Below are 22,901 nucleotides of genomic sequence, written 5' to 3' on the forward strand. Positions count from 1 at the left end.
TCTACTAGAATCTTCCTTTGGCTGGGTAGTTTGAGTTACACTTTTTTTTTTCCCTGAGGAAGATTCTCCCTGAGCTAACATCTGTGCCAATCTTCCTCTTTTTTGGATGTGGGATGCCTACACAGCATGGCTGAGGAGTGGAGTATGTCTGTGTCTGGGATCCAAACCTGCGAACTCCACCGCCAAAGCAGAGCATGGAACTTTAACCACTTGGCCACAGGGCTGGACTTTTTTTTTAATTGAAGTAAAATTCATATAACATAAAATTAACCATTTTAAAGTAGATTCATGGGCTGGCCTGGTGGCGCAGTGGTTAAGTGTGCAAGTTCCGCTTCGGTGGCCTGGGGTTCGCCGGTTCAGATCCTGGGTGTGGACATGACACTGCTTGTCAAACCATGCTGTGGCAGGCGTCCCACATATAAAGCAGAGGAAGATGGGCATGGATGTTAGCTCAGGGCCAGTCTTCCTCAGCAAAAAGAGGAGGATTGGCAGCAGCTGGCTCAGGGCTAATCTTCCTCAAAAAAAAAAAGTGGATTCATGCAATTTTTACCTATTATTGTTTTCTGTTTCACAACCTAATTTTTTTCTGGTTACAAAATTACCACATGTTTGTATATAACATCCAAATGTTATGTGTATGAAACCAACTCCCACTGTAATCCCACCTCCACTGCTAAAGGAGATCGCCACAGGCAAATGAACTGTTCCTCCAAATTATTCTATTCATATGTCAAAATAATTATTAACAAACATTGGATTAGACTCTGCACACAGTTCTATTACTTCTTTTTTCTTTCTGCTAAACAATATATCATGGATGTATTTTCCGTGTCAGTGCATAGCTACCCTTGTCTGGTATGGATATATCCTACTACCCCCTACGGGTGGACATGTAGGTTGTTTCTAGTTTTTCCCGATTATAAGCAATGCTACGATGAACATCTTTGGATGTGTGTCTTTTTTTTTTTTTTTTAGGAAGATTAGTCCTGAGCTTACATTTGCCGCCAATCCTCCTCTTTTTGTTCAGGAAGACTGGCCCTGAGCTAACAGCTGTGCCCATCTTCCTCTACTTATATGTGGGATGCCTGCCACAGCATGGCTTGACAAGCGGTGCATAGGTCCGCACCGGGGATCTGAACCGGCAAACCCCAGGCCTCCGAAGCAGAATGTGCGAACTTAGCCGCTGCGCCAGAGGGCCGGCCCCTGGATGTGCATCTTTGCCTTCGCACGGGGTATTTCTAGGGGAATTTTGCCTACTCGTGGGCTATTTCTAGGGACATTTCTACAGGTGCGATTGCCTGTGTGAAGGATGTGCATATTTTGAATGTTAGAGGTGGCTGAAGTTGGCTCCCCCAAGGCTGTACCTGTGTATTTGCCCACAAAGCCTCGTAGGAGAGCATCTGGAGAATGTTTGACAGAGATGTTTGGACGTGCTCTGCAGCTTTCACAGGACTCTCCCGGGGTAGGGAGGGGACGAAGGAGGAGGGTGGATTTCATATCCAGTTCCAACACTTGTTTGTTCTCCAGCTCCTTTCCAGACAGAGAGCAGGGAGAAGGGGCTGGGTTGGGTGAGGTAATGCTGACCCTCTGCCCCTCCACCATGTATGGAAATATCTTTGGAAACATCAGCCCCTTATGGAGCCAACCCCCACCCCAGCCTCCCACCCTGTCTCTGGAGCCAGCCTGGACCCACTGGCTCCAGTGGATGGAAATGCTGGATCTGAGGACTATCTCATCAGGGAAAGGGTCTAACAGCCCCCGAACAATCTTCTCAGTGTTCATGTCACCGCAGATGTCTGCAAGAATCACTGGCTTCTGTAGGTTAAAAATATCCCATGCCCGAGGGCTCTCAGTGTCTGTCTCAGAAAAGAGCTGGCTCACAGCGCGCCATCACTGGGGAAATTAACTAAGGCCAATCGATTTTTTTCCCCTGAAGCTTTGAAGCCAGACTTTCTGGGTTCAAATCCTTGCTGCACTATTCACTAGCTGCGTGACCCTAGGCCACTGGCTTAATGTCTCTGCGCCTCACTTTCCCTGGCTGTAAAAGGAGTGTCAGGACTACATCTATCTCAGAGGCCAGTGGCTCTTCACCTTGGCTGCTCACAAAATCGCCTGGGGAGCTTTTAAAAATCCTGATGTGGAGGCTGCATTCCAGGCCAATTCAATCAGAATTTCTGAGCGTTAGTTCTGGGCAAAATATATATATATTTTAAAGCTTCTTAGGTGATTCTGATGTGCCACCAAGGATGAGACCCACTGCCATGGAAATTTCATGGATATTAAATGAGATAATATAGGGAAAGGGCTTTCAATGGCGCCTGACACAGAGTTAAATGTTTTGGTTGGGGTTTTGGGACCAATTATCCAAGGCTGAGTGGTAATCAGGGAAGGCTTCCTGGAGGATGGGTTGGCTGAGCTGTGAACTGAAGGAAAGGAGTTAACCAGGAGAAAGAGGGCAGGACACATTTCAGCTGGGTTAACAGCTCCTGCAGGGGTTTAGAGCCAGGAGGCTGTGGCTTCTTGGAGGAATCAAAAGTCATTCCCTGCGACTGGAGCTGAGAAGGGAGAAAGTGGCGAGAGTTTGGGAGAAGACATATGGCACTGGGTCCTCTCCTGAGGTCAGAGGTCATGGAGAATCACTGGCTTTATTCTGATGTCATGAAGGTTTTCAGCAGGATGGTGAGTGACCCAGATGGTGCTCTCCCCCCAAATTCAGAGGCAGCAGGGCCTTCTCAGGCACTGTATCCAAGCCAGCTGGGGACCTTGAACTTGCCAAGGGACCGTGACACAACCCCCCACGCTCCCCTTCAAGAGCCAGCACATGGACTCTGGAGTCAGACAGTCCTGAATTTGAATCCTGACTTTGCCACTTCATACCTGGGTGGCCTTGGGCAGGTGACTTTATTTATGAGCCTCAGTTTCCTGGTCTGTAAAATAGTCATAAAACCTCCATTGGATCTTTGCAAGGATTAAATGAGGTAATAATGTAAAACACTTAACATGGCGCTACCCACACATTAAACAATAAATGTTCTCTAGTATATAGAATAATGACGATTTGGGGGAACATTTATTATTTAATGTGAGAGAAGCGCCATTAGAGAATTATTAGAATAGTAATTATTCATGATAATTATTAACATTATTAATAATATTCATGACCTTGTTTCTGCAACCCTTTGGTGGCTGGATAAATTCCCAAATCTGTCCTTTTTCCTCTAGCCTGAAAGTCCCACTTGGGTTCTCCCATGATAATTAGATGCACAATTCCTCAGCCTTTTTCTTGCATTTTTGTTGTTGTTGTTGAAACCACATCACAACCTTGGGAGGTGTATGTTTTATTATCCAGAATTTATGGTTAAGGCAGCTGAGGCTCAGAGTGGTTAAACACTTGCCCAAAACACCCAGCTAAGTATCAGACCTGCAGAGCCTCATGCCCATTGTACTGATGAGAAAACCGAGGCTCAGAAAGATGAGGATCGTGCCCAAGGCTGCACAGTTGACAGGTGGCAGAGCCGGGATTTGAACTCTTGTCTGTCTTGGGACTCCTGGACCTTAAGCGTTTCTCCAAAGAGGGCTGAAGTGCTTGCTGGGACCCACTCTCTGAGCCACCTGGCTCACCCGTACGATAAGTAGAGGAGGCTGGAAACTTTCAGTCTTCCTGCCCCTATTCTGGGGCTCTTGGCGTACTTTCTGAATACCCGCCCTTCCTTCTGGAATGCCCTTCCCACCGCCTCCCATTCTCCCAAAATCAGGTCAAGTTAGCTCTTTTCCAGGAAACATTTTACAAGCCTCATTTGAAGCACTCTTAAGCGGTTGATTCCCCTTCACGATAATGTCAGTTGTGTGATTTTTACAATGTAGCTGTATTTTAAAATATTAATTCATTTTGGGAATAGGTAAAATTGTATATGGGGTTCAAAATTCAAAAGATTCAAAGGGTATTTAGTGAAATCTTCCCACTCCTGCCCCCCAGCCGCCCATTCCCCCTGCCCCCCGCTCCTCAACACTAGCGTTTTCATATTCTTCCAGAGCTGTGCCAGCATGTGTAAGCATCTCATAAACAAACATATTGTTTCCTACTTTTTTCCGCAAATGATACACATGTTACATACACTGTCCAGTTGTATTTTTTTAGATCTTGGAGACTGTTTCATATCAGTACATAATAGGCTTCCTCAATCTCTTCTGTGGCTACACAGTTTTCCATTGTAGGACTGAATGTAATTTATTTAACCAATCCCCTATTGATGGATATTTGGGTTGCTAAAAACAGCACTGCAACTAAGAACACTGTACTTGGGTCTTTACTGTCAGTCCAGGGAAGCTGCGCGAATGGCCCGTGATAAAGGAGACAGGCTTGGGCTGGGTACCGGGATGCTGGGGTTCTCGTCCTGATCCTGCAACGAACTCTACAGCCCCGTCAACTTCTCTTTGTACCTCGGTGACCCCAGCCTTTTATTCTTTCAAACAATATTTACTGAACACCCACCGTTCTAGAGAGTGACGGGCACAGTCCCTTTTCTCATAGTGTTGCCATTTTAATGGGAGAAGGAGAGACAAATAATAAGCAGGTAAATGAACTGACACAGAACACAATGTCAGAAGGGAAAAGTAAATAAAATAAACCAGGATAAAGGGACAGGGTCTGATGGGGGTTGAGGACACTTTAGATAAAATGTCCAGGACACACAGAACTGATGCACGAACTGAGACCTCAATTATGAGCAGGAACAGCCATGCCAAGATCTGGGAAGAACATTCCAGAAAGGGGCTCACAGCTGCCAACACTCCAAAGTCAGAACTAGCTTTCTGTGCTCGAGGGACATAATAGAGGCCAGTGTGGCTGGAGTGTGAGGAACCAGGGGAGACTGGAAGAAGATGAGAGCTGAGGTGTGGCCTTGGACACCCTTTGAGGAGTTTGGATTCTATTCCAAGTGCAACAGGAAACCACTGGAATGCTTAAGCAGGGGGATGATGATGAGACAACGTACATTTTTTAAACATTACTTTGTGACCCAGCCCTTCCACTCCTAGGTATTTATCTAAGAGAAATGAAAACATGTCCACAAAAAGACTTCTATATGAATGTTCATAGCAGCTTTACTCACAGCGGCCAAAACTGGAGAAATAACCCAAATATCTGTCAACAGGACAATAGAGAAACAAACGGTGGTACATCCATACAATGGAGTGCGACTCAGCAATAAAAAGAGCAAAGTCTTGATACACGCAAGACGTGGATGTGTCTCATGAACACACTGAGCCAAAGAAGCCAGACCTCCCCACATCCTGTGGAAAAAAAAGAGAGATGGGGCCAGCCTGGTGGCATAGAGTTTGGGTTCGCGTGCTCTGCTTCGGGGGCCTGGGGTTCACCAGTTCAGATCCTGGGTTCAGATCTATGCACTGCTCCTCAAGCCATGCTGTGGTAGGCGTCACGCAAGACGTGGATGTGTCTCATGAACACACTGAGCCAAAGAAGCCAGACCTCCCCACATGCTGTGGAAAAAAAGAGAGATGGGGCCAGCCTGGTGGCATAGAGGTTGGGTTCGCGTGCTCTGCTTCGGGGGCCTGGGGTTCACCAGTTCAGATCCTGGGTTCAGATCTTTGCACTGCTCCTCAAGCCATGCTGTGGTAGGCATCCTACATATAAAGTAGAGGAAGATGGGCACAGATGTTAGCTCAGGGCCAGTCTTCCTCAGCAAAAAGAGGAGGATTGGCGGCGGATGTTAGCTCAGGGCTAATCTTCCCTGCCCCCTCAAAAAAAGAGAGAGCGAACACATACTGTATGACTCCATTTATATAGATGCATTGTAGAAAATGCAAACTAGTCTATAGTGACAGAAAGCAAATCAGCGGTTACCTGGGGCCAGCAGTGGGCAGGGGATCAAATGCAAAGGGCACGAAGGAGTGATGGAAAGTTCTGTGTCTTGATTGACGAGGTGGATACATGGATGTGTATAAATGGGTGCATTTTACTGGGTACAGATTATACCTCAATTAAGTTGATTTTTTTTTTAAAGACATTGGCTTCTGGGTGGAAAACAGACCCTAGGGGCCCACTTTGGAGGTTAGTGTCGTAATCCCAGGTGGTGGCGTGGCTGCCACGAGGGAGATGACAGCGGAGGTGGAAATAGGGGAGGGACGCAGGCTATGACAGCCAGGACACGGAGGACTCATGGATGACTTCCATGTGTGCGTATTGTCAACACGTGGGGCCCTTAACGGACGTGAGGGAGAGTGAGGGCGGGGAGCTTCCGAGGGAAATCCAGCTCCCTCCACAGAAGGGCTAGATAATCTCTTGAGATCCCTTCTGACCCTCCGATTCTTTGTGTACAAGCCCTGCCTCCCTGGGAGGTATGGAACGTTGGTCATGGAGAAGAATCGGCAGCGTTCTCGCCTTATGGATGAGCAAGCTGGGGCTTCTCGAAGTTCATTCACTTTCCCGGAATCCTGCCACTGGTAACTGAGGAAAGCTGGGATTCCAGCTCAGCTCTCACTTTCTGTTACACTGTTTGTTTTTTTTCGGAGTGCTCTTTTGCTCCAGCTTAACTTCTTCAACTACACGATGCTCTCGGGGAGTGACCATTCAGCAGGCAGTGTCTCAAACTCCAGTCATAATTTTTGCTGTAACTGAGAACCCACTGTGTTATGACTTACTAAATATTTTTCTGCAAATGACCCACTTTTTTTTTCTTACTTAGCCTCATCCTGAACTATCATATTGGTTTTATGTGCTAATTAGATGTTTTTCTATTATACATAAATACGTAACCATTAAAATAAGAAAGCTTTGTCCCCGTGTCATTGACGCATCTCTCATTCCACTGGTGGCACTTGTACCAGTTTTGGGGGGAATCTTTATGGGGTCACCCCAAAAGATTGTGTGCAAGTCAGTGCTCATGAAATCTTTATTATATATTTACCTAGATACAGCTCTTACGGACAGCACTTTGTTAACACCCAGCAAAAGGACTAACAACAGTGCACTTAACCTCTGATACAGCACTTCCGCTTCTAGGAATTGATCTTCAGGAAATAATTAAGGATGTGTTCCAAGAGTTAGCTACACGGTTGTTCTTCTCAGCATTGCTCATTATAGTGAAAACTTGGAAATAGCTAAAGGTAACCAGGGAACTGGCTAAGTAAATGCTGGCACAGTTATACGATAGAATGCTATTTCGCCCAAAGAAATGATGTTTTAGAAGACTATCGAACGCCACAAAAAGATGTCCACAAAATGGTGTTAAGTGGGAAAAAAAAATCAAGTTTCAAAGTGGTGTGCAGACATACAAAAATACATATTTAAACATTTTATATTTACATAAAGATACACGTGTGTGAAAGAATGGTCTAGAAAACATTCAGTTGGTCATTAATTTTTTTGGAATATGGACAATTCTAATTTTCATCTCTTAGTGTACCTGTTTTTTTCTAAATTTCTTTCTAGAATGAGCAACTGTTGTACAGAAAATTTCCACGTCTATATTGTAAGCTCTGAAATTTACTCTTCTAGGGGCTGCCCTGTGGCCTGATGGTTAAGTTCAGCGCACTCCACTTTGGTTCCTGGGGCAGACCTACACCACTAGACAGGGGTCATGCTGTAGTGGTGACCCACATATAAAATAGAGGAAGACTGGCACAGATGTTAGCTCAAGGTGAATTTTCCTCAGCTAAAAAAAAAGAAAAAAAAAAAAGAAATTTACTGTTCTAAATATTTTTTTTCCTTAACCTTCTCCTTCTTCCCATTAGTGCAGTGCTAAGCTTAATTCATTAAGTGAGTACTTAATAAACGTTATTCACACAGTCTATTTTTATTGAGCACCTACTGTGTGCTGTGCCCCATGCCAGGCACTGGGGTAGAGCAGACATGGTCACTACAGACAGACATGGTCCCTGCAGACAGACACGGTCCCTGCCTTCGTGAAGGTTTATTAGGAGATGATGCACACAAATAATGAGTGCGTAAGAACTGGGGGTTTTTTTCCTGCTTTTTTTCTCCCCAAATCCCCTCTGTATATAGTTGTGTATATTTTTAGTTGTGGGTCCTTCTAGTTGTGGCATGTGAGGTGCTACCTCAGCATGGCCTGATGAGCGGTGCCATGTCTGTGCCCAGGACGTGCCGGCGAAAGCCTGGGCTGCCGAAGTGGAGCTCGAGAACTTAACCACTCGGCCATGAGGCCGGCCCCAGAATTGTTTAATTATAACTATGAGGAGTGCTTCCAGGGTGCTAAAAAAAGATCTTAATAACATGGGTCCCGCAGGTCAGGGAATGGTTTTTTGAGGAAATGGCTTTTAGGATGAAATCCCCCAAAATAATGATGCCAGATTTAGAGCTGTGCTGTCCAATGTGGTAGCCACTAGCTACGCGTGGCTATTGAGCATGTGAAACGCAGCTAATCAAACTGAGATATGCTGAAGGCGTAAAATACACATTGGATTTCGAAGACTTCGTATGAAGAAAAAGTTAGATATCTCTGATTTTTCATGTTGATTAAAAGTTGAAATGATAACATTTAAGATATCTTGGATTAAATACATTTTTTTTTGAGGAGGAGGATTGGCCCTGAGCTAACTACTGCCAATACTCCTCTTTTTGCTGAGGAAGACTGGCCCTGAGCTAACATCTGTGCCCATCTTCCTCTACTTTATACGTGGGAAGCCTACCACAGCAACGGCTTGCCAAGCGGTGCCATGTCTGCAACCGGGATCCGAACTGATGAACCCCAGGCCGCCGGGAAGCGGAACGTGTGAACTTAACCGCTGTACCACTGGGCCAGCCCCTAAATAAAATGTTTTAAGATTAATTTTATTTTTATTATTATTTTTTTTACGTTTTCTAAAGTGGCCATTAACAAATTTTAAATTACACAGGAAGGATGACTATGGCCTGTTTGCTCGCCTGCCTGCCCTTTTGGCCGGTAAACCCCAAGAAGGCAGGCACCACATCAGTCTTATTCATCACTGTATCTCCAGCCTTGGCACAGCTCCGGGTCCAGAGCAAGCACTGTTAAATATCTCATCATTGAGTGACTTAATGAGGGATCTCACTACCTTATCTTCTGTTTTTCCCATTAAACTGTGAACTTTCTGAGGAACGGGACTATGATTTGCTTCCTTCCAAGTGTCAGGCAAAATGCCTGCCAGTCATTCAGCAAATATATATTGAGCACCTCCCATGTGCCACACACATAGTAAGTATGGACATGGGGTGAGCAGAAATGCACATGGTTCCTGCCCTCACATACTTTTAGTCTGATAAGGAGACATTTGTTAAACAATCCCATCACTAAATGTAAACGGCAGCAGCAGCGGTGAGAAGTACCTACAGCACAGAGGTCCACGAGAGGTTGGAAGGGGATGAAATAGAGCGACTGCCTAGCTGGGGAGCAGTCTGGGCTCTTAAATTTTGGTATAGGAAGATGCAGCAGCCACAGAAGTGAGCTGCTTGGTTCCACCTTCAAAACAGAGCTTGTCATCCAGCTCCAGGAATGACAGCTTCCAGATCAAGCTTTCAGGGGAAGGCCACACGCTTCCTGGGCAGCCCCAGCCAACGGCTGAAGACTGGGGCCCGCAAGCTTCTGCCCAATGAGGACTTCTCTAAGAATTTTTGCTCAGGGGCTCCCAGTTGGGTTGGCCTATCTCTGTCAGTTCTGACGCCCTCCTTGCTCAATCTTGCTTCTTCCCTTTTCTCTTTCACAGGCGTTACCGCCAACACTTTCCGAACATCTGCTTCCTGGAGGACCTGACGCGACACACAGGGTCTTGGGGGCTGGATTCCCGCGGGAAGGAGAGCTTGACGTTGTGTTTACAGAACACTTTTCTATAAAATCGACAGACCACCACTGCCCTTTCCCAAGTGTGAGGAGGGGCCGATAGTAATAACTGTGAGAGTTAATTTAGATAGTAGCTATATACTACCTGGCACTCAATAAAGGCAGCTGTTGCTATTTCCTGATTTCCGAGTGTGGGAGCAGAGCCGCTCTGGGGTCTGGGATGGCAATGGGGTATTTCAGGAAACTGTGCCCACTTCGCTGTAGTTTTTCCTTTAATGTCTAAGGTGGGGTTCTCTTTGCTCCATGCAGAGTTTTGGAAAAGTCTCCCTCTAGGGAGGGCGGACGAATGGAAGATTAAAGGATATATAACCTCGAAAGAATTGAATCTGGCCCCACAGGCTGGCCTGCAGGCCGCACTGCCATGGGTGCAAAAGGCAATCCCAGGAAAGCTCCTTCAAAGGCTCCTGGCCTTGCCTGGACTCATTTAGGGTTCTTCTGGGAGGTGACCTACTAGGAGACAGACAGGCCGACAAATCTGACTCTCCAGTGGATAGACATGGGATGAGTGAGTGACCGATGGATGGACAGGCACAGGTCAGACTGGGAGAAGTCAAGACAGGCGGATGGAGCCGTCAGCCAGACGGTCAGGCATGTGACTTTGAGACAGACAGAAAGACTGACGGCAGCGCCTTTAAAGCCTGGGAGCCTCCCACCAGCCGGCTGGGCCGCGAGGGGGCGCCGCCGCCCCGCCCAGTGTCCCCCACCGTCCGGGCTGGGCGCGCGCTCGCGGGCCGGCGGCGGGGGCGGGGCCGGCGTGCGCACGGGGCGGGGCCAGCAGGCTCGCGGGGGCGACCGCGGGCGGGGCGCGCGCCCGTGGGCCGGCGGCGGGGGCGGGGCGCGCGTGCTCGCGGGGGGGGCCGGGGGCGGGGCGCGCGGCGGGCGCGGGCGCGCGCATTAGCGGCGGCGCGTTCCGTTCCGGGCCGAGGCTCGCGGCGGAAAAGTTGCGGGACGGAGAGGAGCGGCCCCGGGACGGGCAGCGAGCGCGACGCCGAGCCGGTTCCCGGCGCCCGTGGCCCCGCCATGGACGACCTGGGTGAGTGAGCCGGAGGCCGAGGGAGGAAGCCCGAGGGGCGCGCGGCCCCGGCCCGGGCGGGCGCGAGCGAGCGGCGGGGGCGGCGGGATCCCACCCGCGGCGGCCCGCGTCTCGGCTCCGGTCCCTGCCCGCCGGGGCTCCGCGGAGCCGGGATCCCGGGCTGGGCCCGAGTCCCGGGCCAGGCCGGCTCCGCCGCCGTCCTCACAGCCGCCACCCCCCGCCTCGGGGACGGCCCCACCTCCGGACCCTGGACTCGGGGACCCACCCCCATCTCCCAGACCAGCCCCAGCGAGCAGCTTGCAGCTCAGGGACGTGCCCCGTCCGCCTCGAGGATGGGACCCCTACTGCCTGGACCAGATCACCTCCTAGCAATGGGACCCTGAGTTCACAGACCGCTCCCCCACCCCCACCTCACAGATCGATCGCCCAACTCGGGGAGCAGCTGCCTGAGCCCATGGGCTGGTCCCTCATTTCTAGGACCTGCTCCCGCTCCCGCCCCCACTTCACAGTCTGGTACCCCCACTTCAGGGATAGCCCCTCTGAGCCCACCCCTTTCATTTCCCAAGTCAGATTCACAACTTGATGAGGCTCTGATGACCACACCCCCACAAAGACAAGTTTCCCATGTGTCCCACTCACCCCCCACTTCGCGTCTGGCCGCTCTGTTTCATGGACCGGTCACTCCGTTTCACTGACCGCCCTCTGCACTCTGTGGACCAGCTCCTCCCCTTTCATATCGCAGACCAGCCTAGTCCTGGGAGAGTAAGACATGATTCTCCCCCCACTTCCAGACTCTGGGGAAATGCCAGGGGAATGAGGAGGGAAGTGGGCCCCAAGGTATGGGGATCTCTGAACCTGTCCTGGCTGGCAGAGTGCTCCCAGCCCCCTAATATCGGATCGTGCTGGAAGCCACACAGGTAAGGAGGACAGGATGCCCGCAACAGAGTTTTACTGTTTTCGTGTTATTGGAGCTCCAAAACGCCTCTTTTCAGTCCAGTCCTCATCTGGTGTTGGGGCGGGAGAAAGTATCTCCTGGAACCATTCGCTAAACCCAAGGCAGGTTGGGCCAGGGTGCTGGGAATGCCTTGGTGGCATGAACCCTGGAGTGGGAGGATTCACTCTCTCTCCCTCCCCTTCTCGCCTGTGGCTGGAGGGCCTCTAAACTGGGGAGGTGAGGAGGGGGGAAAAGTTTCTTCTCTGTAGGAGCCTTGTCTTCCCTCTCTGGACTGTGGGTGGCTTGTATGACCACTGATGCTTTCTCTGTCCCAGGCTCTGAGGACTGGATTCATCAGACAGCACTGACGGGCCTCCCCCAAGCACACAGGGCACTAAGTTAAGACTGGCTGTTTGTAGGCACTAGACTTCCAAGGGGCCGGGGAGAAGGACTGGGACCTGGCAGCATTCTGGGGGCATCAGGCTGCCCCTGAGAGATCCTGGAGCTGGGGATGGTGTACGATCCTGCCTGTTTTGCAGAGTGTGATGGCTGCCAAGCATAGTTCTGCCTCTGGGTCAGGCTTGGCACCCATTTTTCCAACACATTCAAGGTTGGCATGGCTTCCAGGCAGGTATTTTTTTTCACATAAAAATAACTAAGCTGAAAGGAGGCTGGAAGATATTTTTTGAATCAGGATCTGAAAGTCTCGATGCTTTCCCAGTGGGAACTGGGGAGCAGAGTTACAGTTTCTGAGATGCTGGTGTGGTTCTGTTGCTTCTGCACGGTCCTGGTGCTGTTTGAAGGACTGAGAAAGTCTTTGAGGAGTTTACAGTCGAAGTCCGGAATTCCTGTCTTCTGACAGTCTTCCATTTAGGGCCAGGAAACTGAGTTAGTCTATGAAAGGAAAGAGAGTGTACTGGCAGAGGGGATTGTAGGAATTTAAATTTGCTGTTTATGGAGTGGTTCCCTGTACCTAAACTTGTCCTGTCCTCACCGCAACCCTCTGTAAGATCCCCTTAGGGCCACTGCCCTCATTACTACCTGCCTTTTACAAATTGAGAAGACTGAGACTAAGAGAGGTTGACTCACTTGCCCAAGGCTGCACAGCCATGAAATGACAAAACCCTGACCGGAAGCCCAATCCCTAGCTTCTAGCTCTGCAGCTCTTGTGTACCCAGAGGCCTTTCTTCCTGAGGAGGGGGCTAGCAGGCGTGTGAAGGAGGGGTCCCAGCAGGGTGATGGCTGCCACCTGTGACTTCTGTTGCCTTCCACCACAAGCTCTGCTTTCCACCACACGCTCCCCAGTTGTTTGAATCCGGGCTGCTCGACTTCCTTGGCCTGAGCTCCCAGGGGGCCAGCCACGCCTGGCTGATCCGGAGCCTAGGGTGGGGAGGAATGGGGTGTGCAGGAGGGGAGAGGAATTTGCCTGTGTGCTCAGGCCCCATCAGCTGTCCGGATGGCTGCTCAGCACCCTGCCCGTCAGCTGTTTTTCTTAGTTAGGGTGGACACAAAGGCCGGGCCTCTTGTTTTTATTTTTCTCCTGAGAGTGCTCTCAGCTGTGAGCCTCCTGGTCCCTGAAACAGGGGAGAGTTTACAGTCTGTCCTGTGGCCAGGCGGGAGGGGGCAGAATCTCTCCTGGGACTTTGGTTTTTGTTCTTAAAAAAAGTTGGCGAACTCTTCCCTCCCCATACCTGCTAGTGACAGACTCACCACGTGCTGTTTAATAAGTTACAAATTTATAGCTCTTTGGGCAGAAAAACATAAACACAGCCCTTCCCTCTGTGTTCTCTTCGCTTTGTGCTGTGGGGTGGCTGCTGGTGGCTTTTCTCATTACTGTTTAGACGCTGGTTTGGCTGGGAGTTCGCCCTGTTCGAGTTCTGGCTGGAGTTTCCTGGACAGAGTTCCCACAACACTGAGATGCACTCTGATTACGTTTTCTGACCCAACTCCTCACTCTCCCCTTGTCCCTGTTCCTCGTGCGCTTGCGGGGGCCTGTGACCACGGCTGCCGTCCCGTCGGGATTACGGGTGCTTGATGGGAGACAGGCACGGGACTCAGCACTTTACGTGTATCGTCGAAGCCATGGCCATTCTGAGAGGGAGATGTTTTATCTCCGCTTTACAGATGTGGAAACCCGAGCTCTCGGAAGTTCAGTGGGGGAGCTGGGATTGGAACCCAGACTGATCCAGTTCTAGATCTGGTCATCTTAATTGTAATGAGGTAGTAAGTGCTCAGTGACTAACCAGGGGGATGAGCCATGGGGCCTGCTGAGTAATTGCTAGTTACCTTTAAAATTTCTGTCCTTGGGGCCATCCCCAGGAAATGGCCTCTATGGCAAAGGGTGGGTCCAGTTGAGGCCTAGATAGTTTGCCTTCCCCATCTCTCGCAGGGGGAACCGGCCAGCTGTTGGCAATGCCCAGTTGCTGCTGGAATCTGGACATGTCTTCGTTCAGCTTCTCAGCAGTCTTGACCCTCTGGAAAACAGTGCCTCATTGTCCTCAGGGGTAGTGCTAGGGGGCAGGGGAGTTGCCTGGGGCATTCCGGGCTACGGAGCCTCCCTGTTTCCATGGAAAGTCTGGACTTTGGGCTTGCCCATCTGAGGTGCCTCTGTGTGTTGGGCCAGGGTCAGGGCACCCAGCTGCTGGACTCTGGCAGAGGCAGCGCGTCGAGTGATGGTGCGCTCCTCCTGGGCTCATTGTCAGCGCCAGATCTTCTCCTGGGCTGTACGCTAGTGAGGGGCAGAGCTGGGATTCAAACCCCGGGGTGTTTGATTCTTAAGCAGATGCCTTTTCTGCTGTGCTAAGCTGTCTGCTGCCTGGGCAGCCATGGCTTAACGTGGAGAGGTTCGGGCTGCTCGGGGCCATAGCCTCGCCACTGTGGGTGTGAGGTCTTCTGAGGGAACATCTGAGTGTTCCTTTCTTCCGTAGTGATGGCCATGCACTGGCCAAGCTGCGTGGGCCCTCAGCTGGAGGGGCCAATGGAAGGCCAGAGTTACGGCTGAGGTGCAAAGCAGCCCCCTTCCCCCATTTGCTTATCGTGCGTGGGGGATGCTGACTCTCAAAGCTGCCTTTGGGCCTTTACCTTGTTCCAAGGCCAGAGGCATTGAAAAAGCTTCCTCCCAGCTTCACTCTCCTTGCAGCGTTTCCCTGGGTCGTCCTGATCTCCGTACCTTCATTAATAATACCAAACGTCTATAGAACATTTTTCTTTTTTACGGTGTTTACAGAACTCTTTTCTATCAGGTTAACTGAGTGCTTACTCTTTCTAGGCACTGTGCTGGGCGCCTTGCACGCGTTGAATCATGTGGGCCATATGAGGCGCAGGTTCTGTTATTATCGCTGTTACCCATTTTACAGATGATGAAACTGAGGCACATTTAAGGTGAGCCCACTTGCCCAAGTTCTATAACTAGTGAGTGGCAGGGCCAGGATTTAAATCCAGGCCTGGAATTTAAATAGAGTTGGGCTTGTCCCCCTTCTTTATACCTCAGTTCATGATACTGGATTGGATCTTGCTTGCCTCTTGGTTTGATTGCTTTCCATTTCTAGGATGCTAAAAATCTTTTCTTTTTTAAAGATTGGCACCTGAGCTGACAAGTGTTGCCAATCCTTTTTTTCTGCTTTTTTCTCCCCAAATCCCCCTAGTACATAGTTGTATATTCTAGTTGTTGGTCCTTCTAGTTGTGGCATGTGGGACGCTGCCTCAGCGTGGCCTGACGAGCGGTGCCATGTCTGTGCCCAGGATCCGAACCAGCGGAACCCTGGGCCGCCGAATTGGATCGCACGAACTTAACCACTCGGCCACGGGGCCGGCCCCTAAAAATCTTTTCTGTCCCCTTCCCACACCCCCAGTTCTCTGTTCAGTCTCCCACATCAGTCCTTTTCATCAGTCTCTTTTGTTCTTTCTTGGGGACTCAGGATGGGACGCCGGGCACTTGTGGTGTATCTCCTGCTCAGTGGATGGCCCAACTCCTCCCTCACCCGTCACCTCTCTGGTCACCTGTTACCCTCGCGACAGATCTGTGAGCTGAAAGCACAGCTGCTGGGGAGCACCTGGGGCAGGTCCTCTGCGGTCCTTCTTCTCCCTCTTTGGTTGGAATCACAAGCTCCTGTGCCCCCCATCCTATACAGACACTCTCCTGTCTTTGTTCAAATGTTTGTATGTGGCTGCCATTGGGAGCCATCCCATTTCCAGAAGAGGAAGTCATTGAAAACTTTTCATTTTCCTTTGAGGAAGATTAGCCCTGAGCTAACTACTGCCAATCCTCCTCTTTTTGCTGAGGAAGACTGGCCCTGAGCTAACATCCATGCCCATCTTCCTCTGCTTTATATGTGGGACGCCTACCACAGCATGGCTTTTGCCAAGTGGCGCTGTGTCCGCACCTGGGATCCGAACCGGCGAATCCTGGGCCACCAAAGCGGAACTTGTGAACTTAACCGCTGTGCCACCGGGCCGGCCCCCGTTGAAAACTTAATTTAAGGTGGAGAATTGAGGATGTCCTGTGGGAGGGAGAGGGAGAGAAAGAATTAAGAAGCTGAGTTTTCCCAGAAATCTTGACAAAGCAACTGATTAAAAGGAGTGTCGGGGATCATCGCCTCCCCTGGGATAGCCTGGAGCCTCCGCAGCCTCCCAGGACCACTTCGCCTTTTCAGTTGGGGTCTAGTTGGGAGTCTCACATCTGGCCTTGAGGGCGCTTTCTCATCCTGATAAGTCTTCCAGCCAACAAATTGATTGCCTAACCAGTGGGGCCAGAGCTGGCCTCTCCAGGGAGGCCTTGGACACTGGGCCAGTGGCAGGCAGAACGTGTGGTTGGCCCGGCCCAGCAGAGCCCTGGTGGCCAAGTTTTCCCTTAAAGACGGCCTTTTAATGCTTATTTCTTGTGTGATTGTGGTATTGTGGTTTTATGGGAGAATATTGTTATTGTTAGGTGCATGCTAAAGTATTTGGGAGTAAAATAACATGATGTCTGCAATTTAGTTTTAAAAAAGATATATACAGAGAGAGTGTGTACATGCACATTTTTATACAAAATGGCAAGATGTTAATGATTGAACCTAGGTGGAGGGTATTCGGATGTTCCTTGTGATGGTCTTTCAACTTCTCAGTATGTTTAGACATTTTCATGATACAAAGTTGGAAAAAAGTAAGAAAACCTTGCTTTTCCCTACTGGGCTCCGGGTCATTTGGCCAGGGGGTGCTTGTAAGTGTCTGCCTGTGGTTGACCTCAGTGACTTGGCCTGCTGTGATTCTCAGCCAGGTGGTAGAAAGACTAGGTGGGCAGAGACAGGAGCCAACTGGGCTTGGGATGATCGTGACTGGCGATTGTCAGCTGGAGATGGGGGCACAGCCAGCATGACCTGTGCAGAGAAAAGGACAGGGCCTGCCAGAGAACAGCGAGCTTCCATGGTGGGGAGGCAGCCTCTGGGGTTATTTTGGGTGACATTGATTGGACCAGGGTCAGGGCAAGGAAGATGCTGAGCTCTGGTTGGAGCTTAGAAGAGGTGGTCTGGGTGGTAGGACACAGAGCAAGGCTCTACAAAAGGCAGAGAACAGCCTCTCGGCAGCTGGAGCCTGGGGGAGGGGATGAAATGCCATTCTCTTCACATCATGAACCTCTTATCTGTGGCCAAAGGAACACCATTAGCCTGTGGGCAGCGTGGGCAGGAGTGGCCCCAGGCTCTTGCTTGTAGCTCAGATCTGGCCATCCAGTTCTCCAGACTTCAGGCTCCCTCTTCTGGAATCCCCACTCCCAGGTCCCTCTTGTTTGTGCTGACTCAAAAGCTGCCACTTGAGCCTCCCATCTGATTGGGAGAAGTAGCTGGATTCTGGCACCAGTGGCCCCCTTGGCTTTGAGGGCCCTGGTGCCTACTAGAAACGTTTGGGCAGCCAGCAGGCCCTCGTAAGGGGAGCGCTTCATGTGAGGGTCTTCTTTGAGCCTCACGGCTCTCTGTCAGCCTGCAAGGACGCAGAGGCTGGCCACTTGAAGGGATGGTGGGATCTTCCTAGTGTGGTCTCAGAGTGATGTGTCTCGGCCTTACTCTGCCTGTTTGCAAAGCAGCGTGATGTGTGTTTTATTGGTGGGGGAAGGGGGTGGTGCTGGGAGGAAGCTTTATGTAATTCTTGGCTGGGGCTCAGGTAATTGTTTTAATGAAATGGAATGCAGCTTATTCAGAACTCACTTGGCAGAAACAGCCATGTTCTGTTCTGTTTTCTTCTTGGGGAGAGCGGGGCACACATTTCCAGCTGTTGGGAACAGTAGAACCCTGGGTGAGCACAGCAAGGTGGGTGGAAGCCTCCGGGGAGCTCCTTTCTGATTTAGCTCAAGGATCCTCAGGCTGCTTGATTCTCCTCTGGACACCAGTGTGTCTTTTTGAATGAGCCATGGAGACTTGGGCCTCTTGCAGCAACGGAAAAAGCCTCTTGGGAGCAGGCTGTAAAATGGGCCTAATGCCTGCCCCTCACGCAATTGGGCAGCTGTGTGAAATGAGGGCTGTGGTCGTGCCTGGCACACGGCAGACAGACCCTCCATGAGGTCTCTCTGTTTATTCACTCTTAACTCCACCTCACACATCTGTTTTTCCACCTCGACACCCTTTAGAACTCCCCATGACCCCCCCGCCAGTATATCCCATTGGTGTAGACACCTTAGCCTAATGTGACCAGATATTCTCCATCTGCGGTTTACCTTGACCTCTTTTTCTTCTGGTTCCCTCTTTTTACCTTCTGCCCTTCCTAACTGCCTTACTTTGCTCGTTTTTCTTTCTTTCTTTCTTTTTTTTTTAAAAAGAAGGCTTTTTCTCTCTGTTTTTTAAAATTTTATTTACTTATTTTTTTGAGGAAGATTAGCCCTGAGCTAACATCTGCTGCCAATCCTCCTCTTTTTGCTGAGGAAGACTGGCCCTGAGCTAACATCCGTGCCCATCTTCCTCTACTTTCTATGTGGGACGCCTACCACAGCATGACGTGCCAAGTGGTGCCATGTCCACACCGGGGATCTGAACCTGCGAACCCCGGGCCGCCAAAGCAGAACGTGTGCACTTAACCCTTGTACCACCGGGCCAGCCTCTTTTTCTTTTTTTAACATAGCCTGCGCCATTCTTCCATCTGTTCTCTTTTGCTAAGACTGCCTCTCACTCTTTAGCTGACATATTTCCTCCTCTCTTCCTTAAGGCCCACTTCTCCTAAGAACCCCCCTTCTCCTCAGAACCCCCTTCTCCACAGAACACCCCCTTCTCCTCAGAACCCCCTTCTCTACAGAACACCCCCTTCTCCACAGAACACCCCCTTCTCCACAGAACCCCCTTCTCCACAGAACCCCCTTCTCCACAGAACCTCCTTCTCCTCAGAACCCCCTTCTCTACAGAACCCCCTTCTCCACAGAACCCCCTTCTCCACAGAACCTCCTTCTCCTCAGAACCCCCTTCTCTACAGAACCCCCTTCTCCACAGAACCCCCTTCTCCACAGAACCTCGTTCTCCTCAGAACCCCCTTCTCTACAGAACTCCCTTCTCCATAGAACTCCCCTTCTCCTCAGAACCCCCTTCTCTACAGAACCCCCTTCTCCACAGAACCCCCTTCTCCACAGAACCGCCCCTTCTCCTCAGAACTCCCTTCTCCATAGAACCCCCCCTTCTCCTCAGAACCCCCTTCTCTACAGAACCCCCTTCTCTACAGAACCCCCTTCTCTGCAGAACTGCCCCTTCTCCTCAGAACTCCCTTCTCCGCAGAACCCCCCTTCTCCTCAGAACCCCCTTCTCTACAGAACCCCCTTCTCCACAGAACCCCCTTCTCCACAGAACCTCCTTCTCCACAGAACCCCCCCGTCTCCTCAGGACCCCCTTCTCCACAGAACCCCCCTTCTCCTCAGAACCCCCCCTTCTCTACAGAACCCTCTTCTCCTGAGAACCCCCAACTGCCTTCCCCCCTTCCTTCCCTGATCTCTCCCTGGGGGGTGTGCCTCTGTGTTATTCCAAAGGCTTTTGCTGGGCCACCTTTTTTTCTCTGAGGTACCTAGGTCAGTTTATTTACTTGCGTGACCTCTTTTATCACTTGTGTGCTGGCGGCTCCTAAATTTGAATTTCTGCCCCTGACGTGGATTCTATTGTCCAGATTCTTCCGGTCTGCACGCCAGCAAAGACCCAACTCATTTCCTTCTCACTCTCTCTTCATGGCCTCCTCTATTGTCTGTGTTCTCTGTTATTGTCTCCTCTCTTCTCTTGGCCTGTGTGAAATCATGAGCACTTGTGCGGCATTTTTAGGTTTAGGAAACATTTTCATGTGCTTCATCATTTTTTTATACGATCTTGACAACAACCCTGTTGGGTAGGTGGTGGTTTTCCCCGTTTTACAGATGAGGAAGCTAAACTGAAGCTCAGGGGACGCAGAGGAAGGGGACACACCCAGTGTCACCACAGATAATGATGCAAGAGCTTGACCTAGGTCTTCTGGCACCCAACCCATTCTCTTTTTGGTGCTTCATACTGGAAATCTTAAGGCAGAGATGAGAAATCACGGGCGGGGTTTGGCCTGCAGACCCGTGTTGCTTGCCCTTCATGGTATTTACAAATATTCCAAATTAGTTGCCAACATTTAAAGCATCAAGAGATTGTACCTAAAAATCCATATGTCATTTCTTTTGAAAAATCAGAGTTGGCTACACTGGACGCCCGTCCTCGGTGGCACCACTTGGTTGACCTCAACAGCTCCAGCCCTCGTATTGGCCCTCTCTGTTGCCTGCGGTGGGCCTCGCTCCCTCGTGCATATTCCTACCTGGCCCTGCTTTGGGAGGTTCTAAGAATGCCCTCTTTCTGCTCCATATGGACGGCAAACACACAGTTGCCAAGTCTAGGGGTTTCTGGAACTGCAGTCTCCAAGTTAGATTTGACTTCTGACCCCTCCCAGCGCTTAGCTCTGCCCCGGAGCCTGGATTTTTGTTCACGTCGCAGGAAATAGCCTCTTCGCCTGTCTCCCTCCCTCACCCTCCGCCTTAAGATCTCAGCTGCAGCCACCTTCTTGAGAAGGCTTTTTTCCAGTTAAAACCAGCCAACCTCTTGCCCCTCCCACTTCAGTATAACTTCACAGATCTCTGTGAATTGGGCTTCTTTCCTTTTGTCTCCCCTTCTGCCCAGTAAGCCCCTTGAAGACAGGGATCTTATCTGCCTTTCAAACGTCTCTAACCGCCATATACAGCTCGGTTCTCTCTGTGGTTACTTAATAAATATTTGACGGTGGTTGATGATTAAATGGGTATGAGCTGCGGACACCCGCTATGATGCCCAACCTCTAGCAAACCACTTCCTCTGCTGGAGAATCTGAGCGAAAAAGTTTCTGGTTTCCAGGTGGGGAGGTAGCATAGTGTCACAGATGGAACACAGGCTCCGCCATCAGCCACACGTGGATCTGTCCTGGTGTTGCCATTCACTCACTGTGACCTCAGCAGGTCACTGACTCCCTGAGCATCAGTTCCCTCATCTATGAAACAGGCACATTTCCTAAAATAATTTAAAGTGCTCAGTAAATGGTAATGATTATCATTATTGTTCATCCTTGCAATAATCTAGACATTGCTCTGCGGGTCTGGCTTTCTCTGCCACCCTCTCTCCTTCAGATATTTGCTGCCTGTGTTTGCTGTGGCCTTGATGGCGTGCATTTAGAGCACGTGAGCCTGACTGACTGGGCAGCTGGGCCTGGGAGAGGGGGCTGACTTCAGTTGTCTCCTGGAAGAATGTGATTTGGGAGTCTGCATGGCCCTTTGGGGTAGTGAGTGTTCGGGGCCCTGCTCTACAGGTGAAGTGGTCATACCTTAGTGCTGGTGGTATTAAGTTGGGTTTTGGTTGTGTGACATTTCATTTCTCCTGAGCCTCTTTGGTGGCTTTGAGGAGGAAGCGGCTGTCGGGGAGGTTGTTTGGTGGCTTGGTTTATACTAATCACTTATCTAACGCTAGCATTTGAGAGCTGCTGCAGAGAACCGCTGTGGGATCCGCTTCCAGTTAGGCACTGGGCTTCTCCTGAACCCTCAGGCCTTCCTCTGGTCAAAGCAGGCCCTAAAGGATGCTCCATGACATCTGTGAAGCCTCATAGGTTGGAGGTGGCTGATGAGGCTCCTAGTAGCAGTAGAAAAGGGAGAGTGTTCTTCTGTATTGTGACCTGTGGTTTTTGTCAGTTGAGTGGGCACAGCCATTAGCTGGAAGCTGGCACACTGATCGGGCTACTCTGCCTGCCTCTGTACCCTCTTAGGAGCAGTTGACCTGTTGCATCAGCCCGAGGCCCCGTTGGGGATTTGAAGTGGGTCAGAGAGTCCTGGACAGGCTTTTCCTCACTCTGTTTCCAGGAACATTCCTCTTCCTTAGGTGGAAATGGGACTGTCCCATGGCCTGCACTTGGTTTCCTTTGAATTTGCCATTTCCCCTGTGGGCTCCTGGCTCGGCTGGCCAGTTGGAGTGGTTTCTCATTGCTGGTGAGCTCCAGGACAGCTGAGTGGGCGTGAAGGAGCGGCTGTGGTGCCCGGAACACTCCACTCATGCCTTGGAGACCCGACCTGGCTGTCCTGAGTTTGCTGGGTCATGTGTTGCCTGTCTTGGAAAGTCCTCTGTCCTCATGAGTGGATGTGCCATTTCCTAACCCCTCCTCAGTAGTGTCAGCCTAGCTGCGTCTTTGGGGTGAGGGAGCTCTTGGGATAGCTGGGTGGCCTCATTTCCTCCCTGCCTCACCACCTCAGATGGCCTCTTCTGCTGTGTCCTGGACTTTCCAGGAATTCTGGCCCCTTCTCTCTCTTTGGAAGTCGGCACTTAAAGTCTTTTTGCCTGGTCTGCTGAGGCAGCCATGCCAGAAACAAGCTGGGGAAGACGAGGAGCATCACCTGGAGGTGGTTGTCATGGCTTCCTGTTGTTGCTTGTGGTCATCTGTTTCCAAACATCCTGTTTGTGCCCCTAGAGCAGCAGGAGCACTGACCTGGAGACAGCTGTTATCTGCCTGACCCTGGACAGAGGCCTGGGGGCCTGGGGTGTCACAGTCCATCTGCCCCTGGGGCACCCTTGGTTTGCTAGTAACTGGCTATTGATGACGTCGGTGGTGGCAGCTCCTTTTGGCTTCTGAATGT

At 50.6% G+C, this 22,901-nt stretch overlaps 2 protein-coding genes across 12 annotated transcripts in view; one reads left to right on the forward strand and one right to left on the reverse strand.

Moving 5' to 3' along the window:
* Nucleotides 1-11,570, reverse strand: part of SIRT4 (sirtuin 4) — a 29,975-nt gene extending 18,405 nt beyond the window's left edge. Inside the window, exon 1 of one of the 2 annotated variants that reach the window (XM_070627100.1) lies at nucleotides 11,509-11,570. In XM_070627100.1, coding sequence (XP_070483201.1) covers nucleotides 11,509-11,540 — 32 coding nt within the window. In that variant the 5' untranslated portion in view covers nucleotides 11,541-11,570. The remainder of the gene's footprint in view (nucleotides 1-11,508) is intronic. The other variant, XM_070627101.1, reaches the window with a different exon arrangement.
* Nucleotides 10,670-22,901, forward strand: part of PXN (paxillin) — a 46,841-nt gene continuing 34,609 nt past the window's right edge. For 5 of the 10 annotated variants that reach the window (XM_070627092.1, XM_070627082.1, XM_070627084.1 and 2 more), the window contains exon 1: nucleotides 10,695-10,869. In XM_070627092.1, the coding sequence (XP_070483193.1) occupies nucleotides 10,857-10,869 (13 nt within the window). In that variant the 5' untranslated portion in view covers nucleotides 10,695-10,856. Of the gene's footprint in view, nucleotides 10,870-11,513; nucleotides 11,787-15,071; nucleotides 15,185-22,901 lie in introns of those variants that run through there. The other 5 variants (XM_070627096.1, XM_070627091.1, XM_070627093.1 and 2 more) reach the window with 5 other exon arrangements.

Source organism: Equus przewalskii, chromosome 7 (genome assembly GCF_037783145.1).
Source record: "Equus przewalskii isolate Varuska chromosome 7, EquPr2, whole genome shotgun sequence".
Lineage (NCBI taxonomy): Eukaryota > Metazoa > Chordata > Mammalia > Perissodactyla > Equidae > Equus > Equus przewalskii.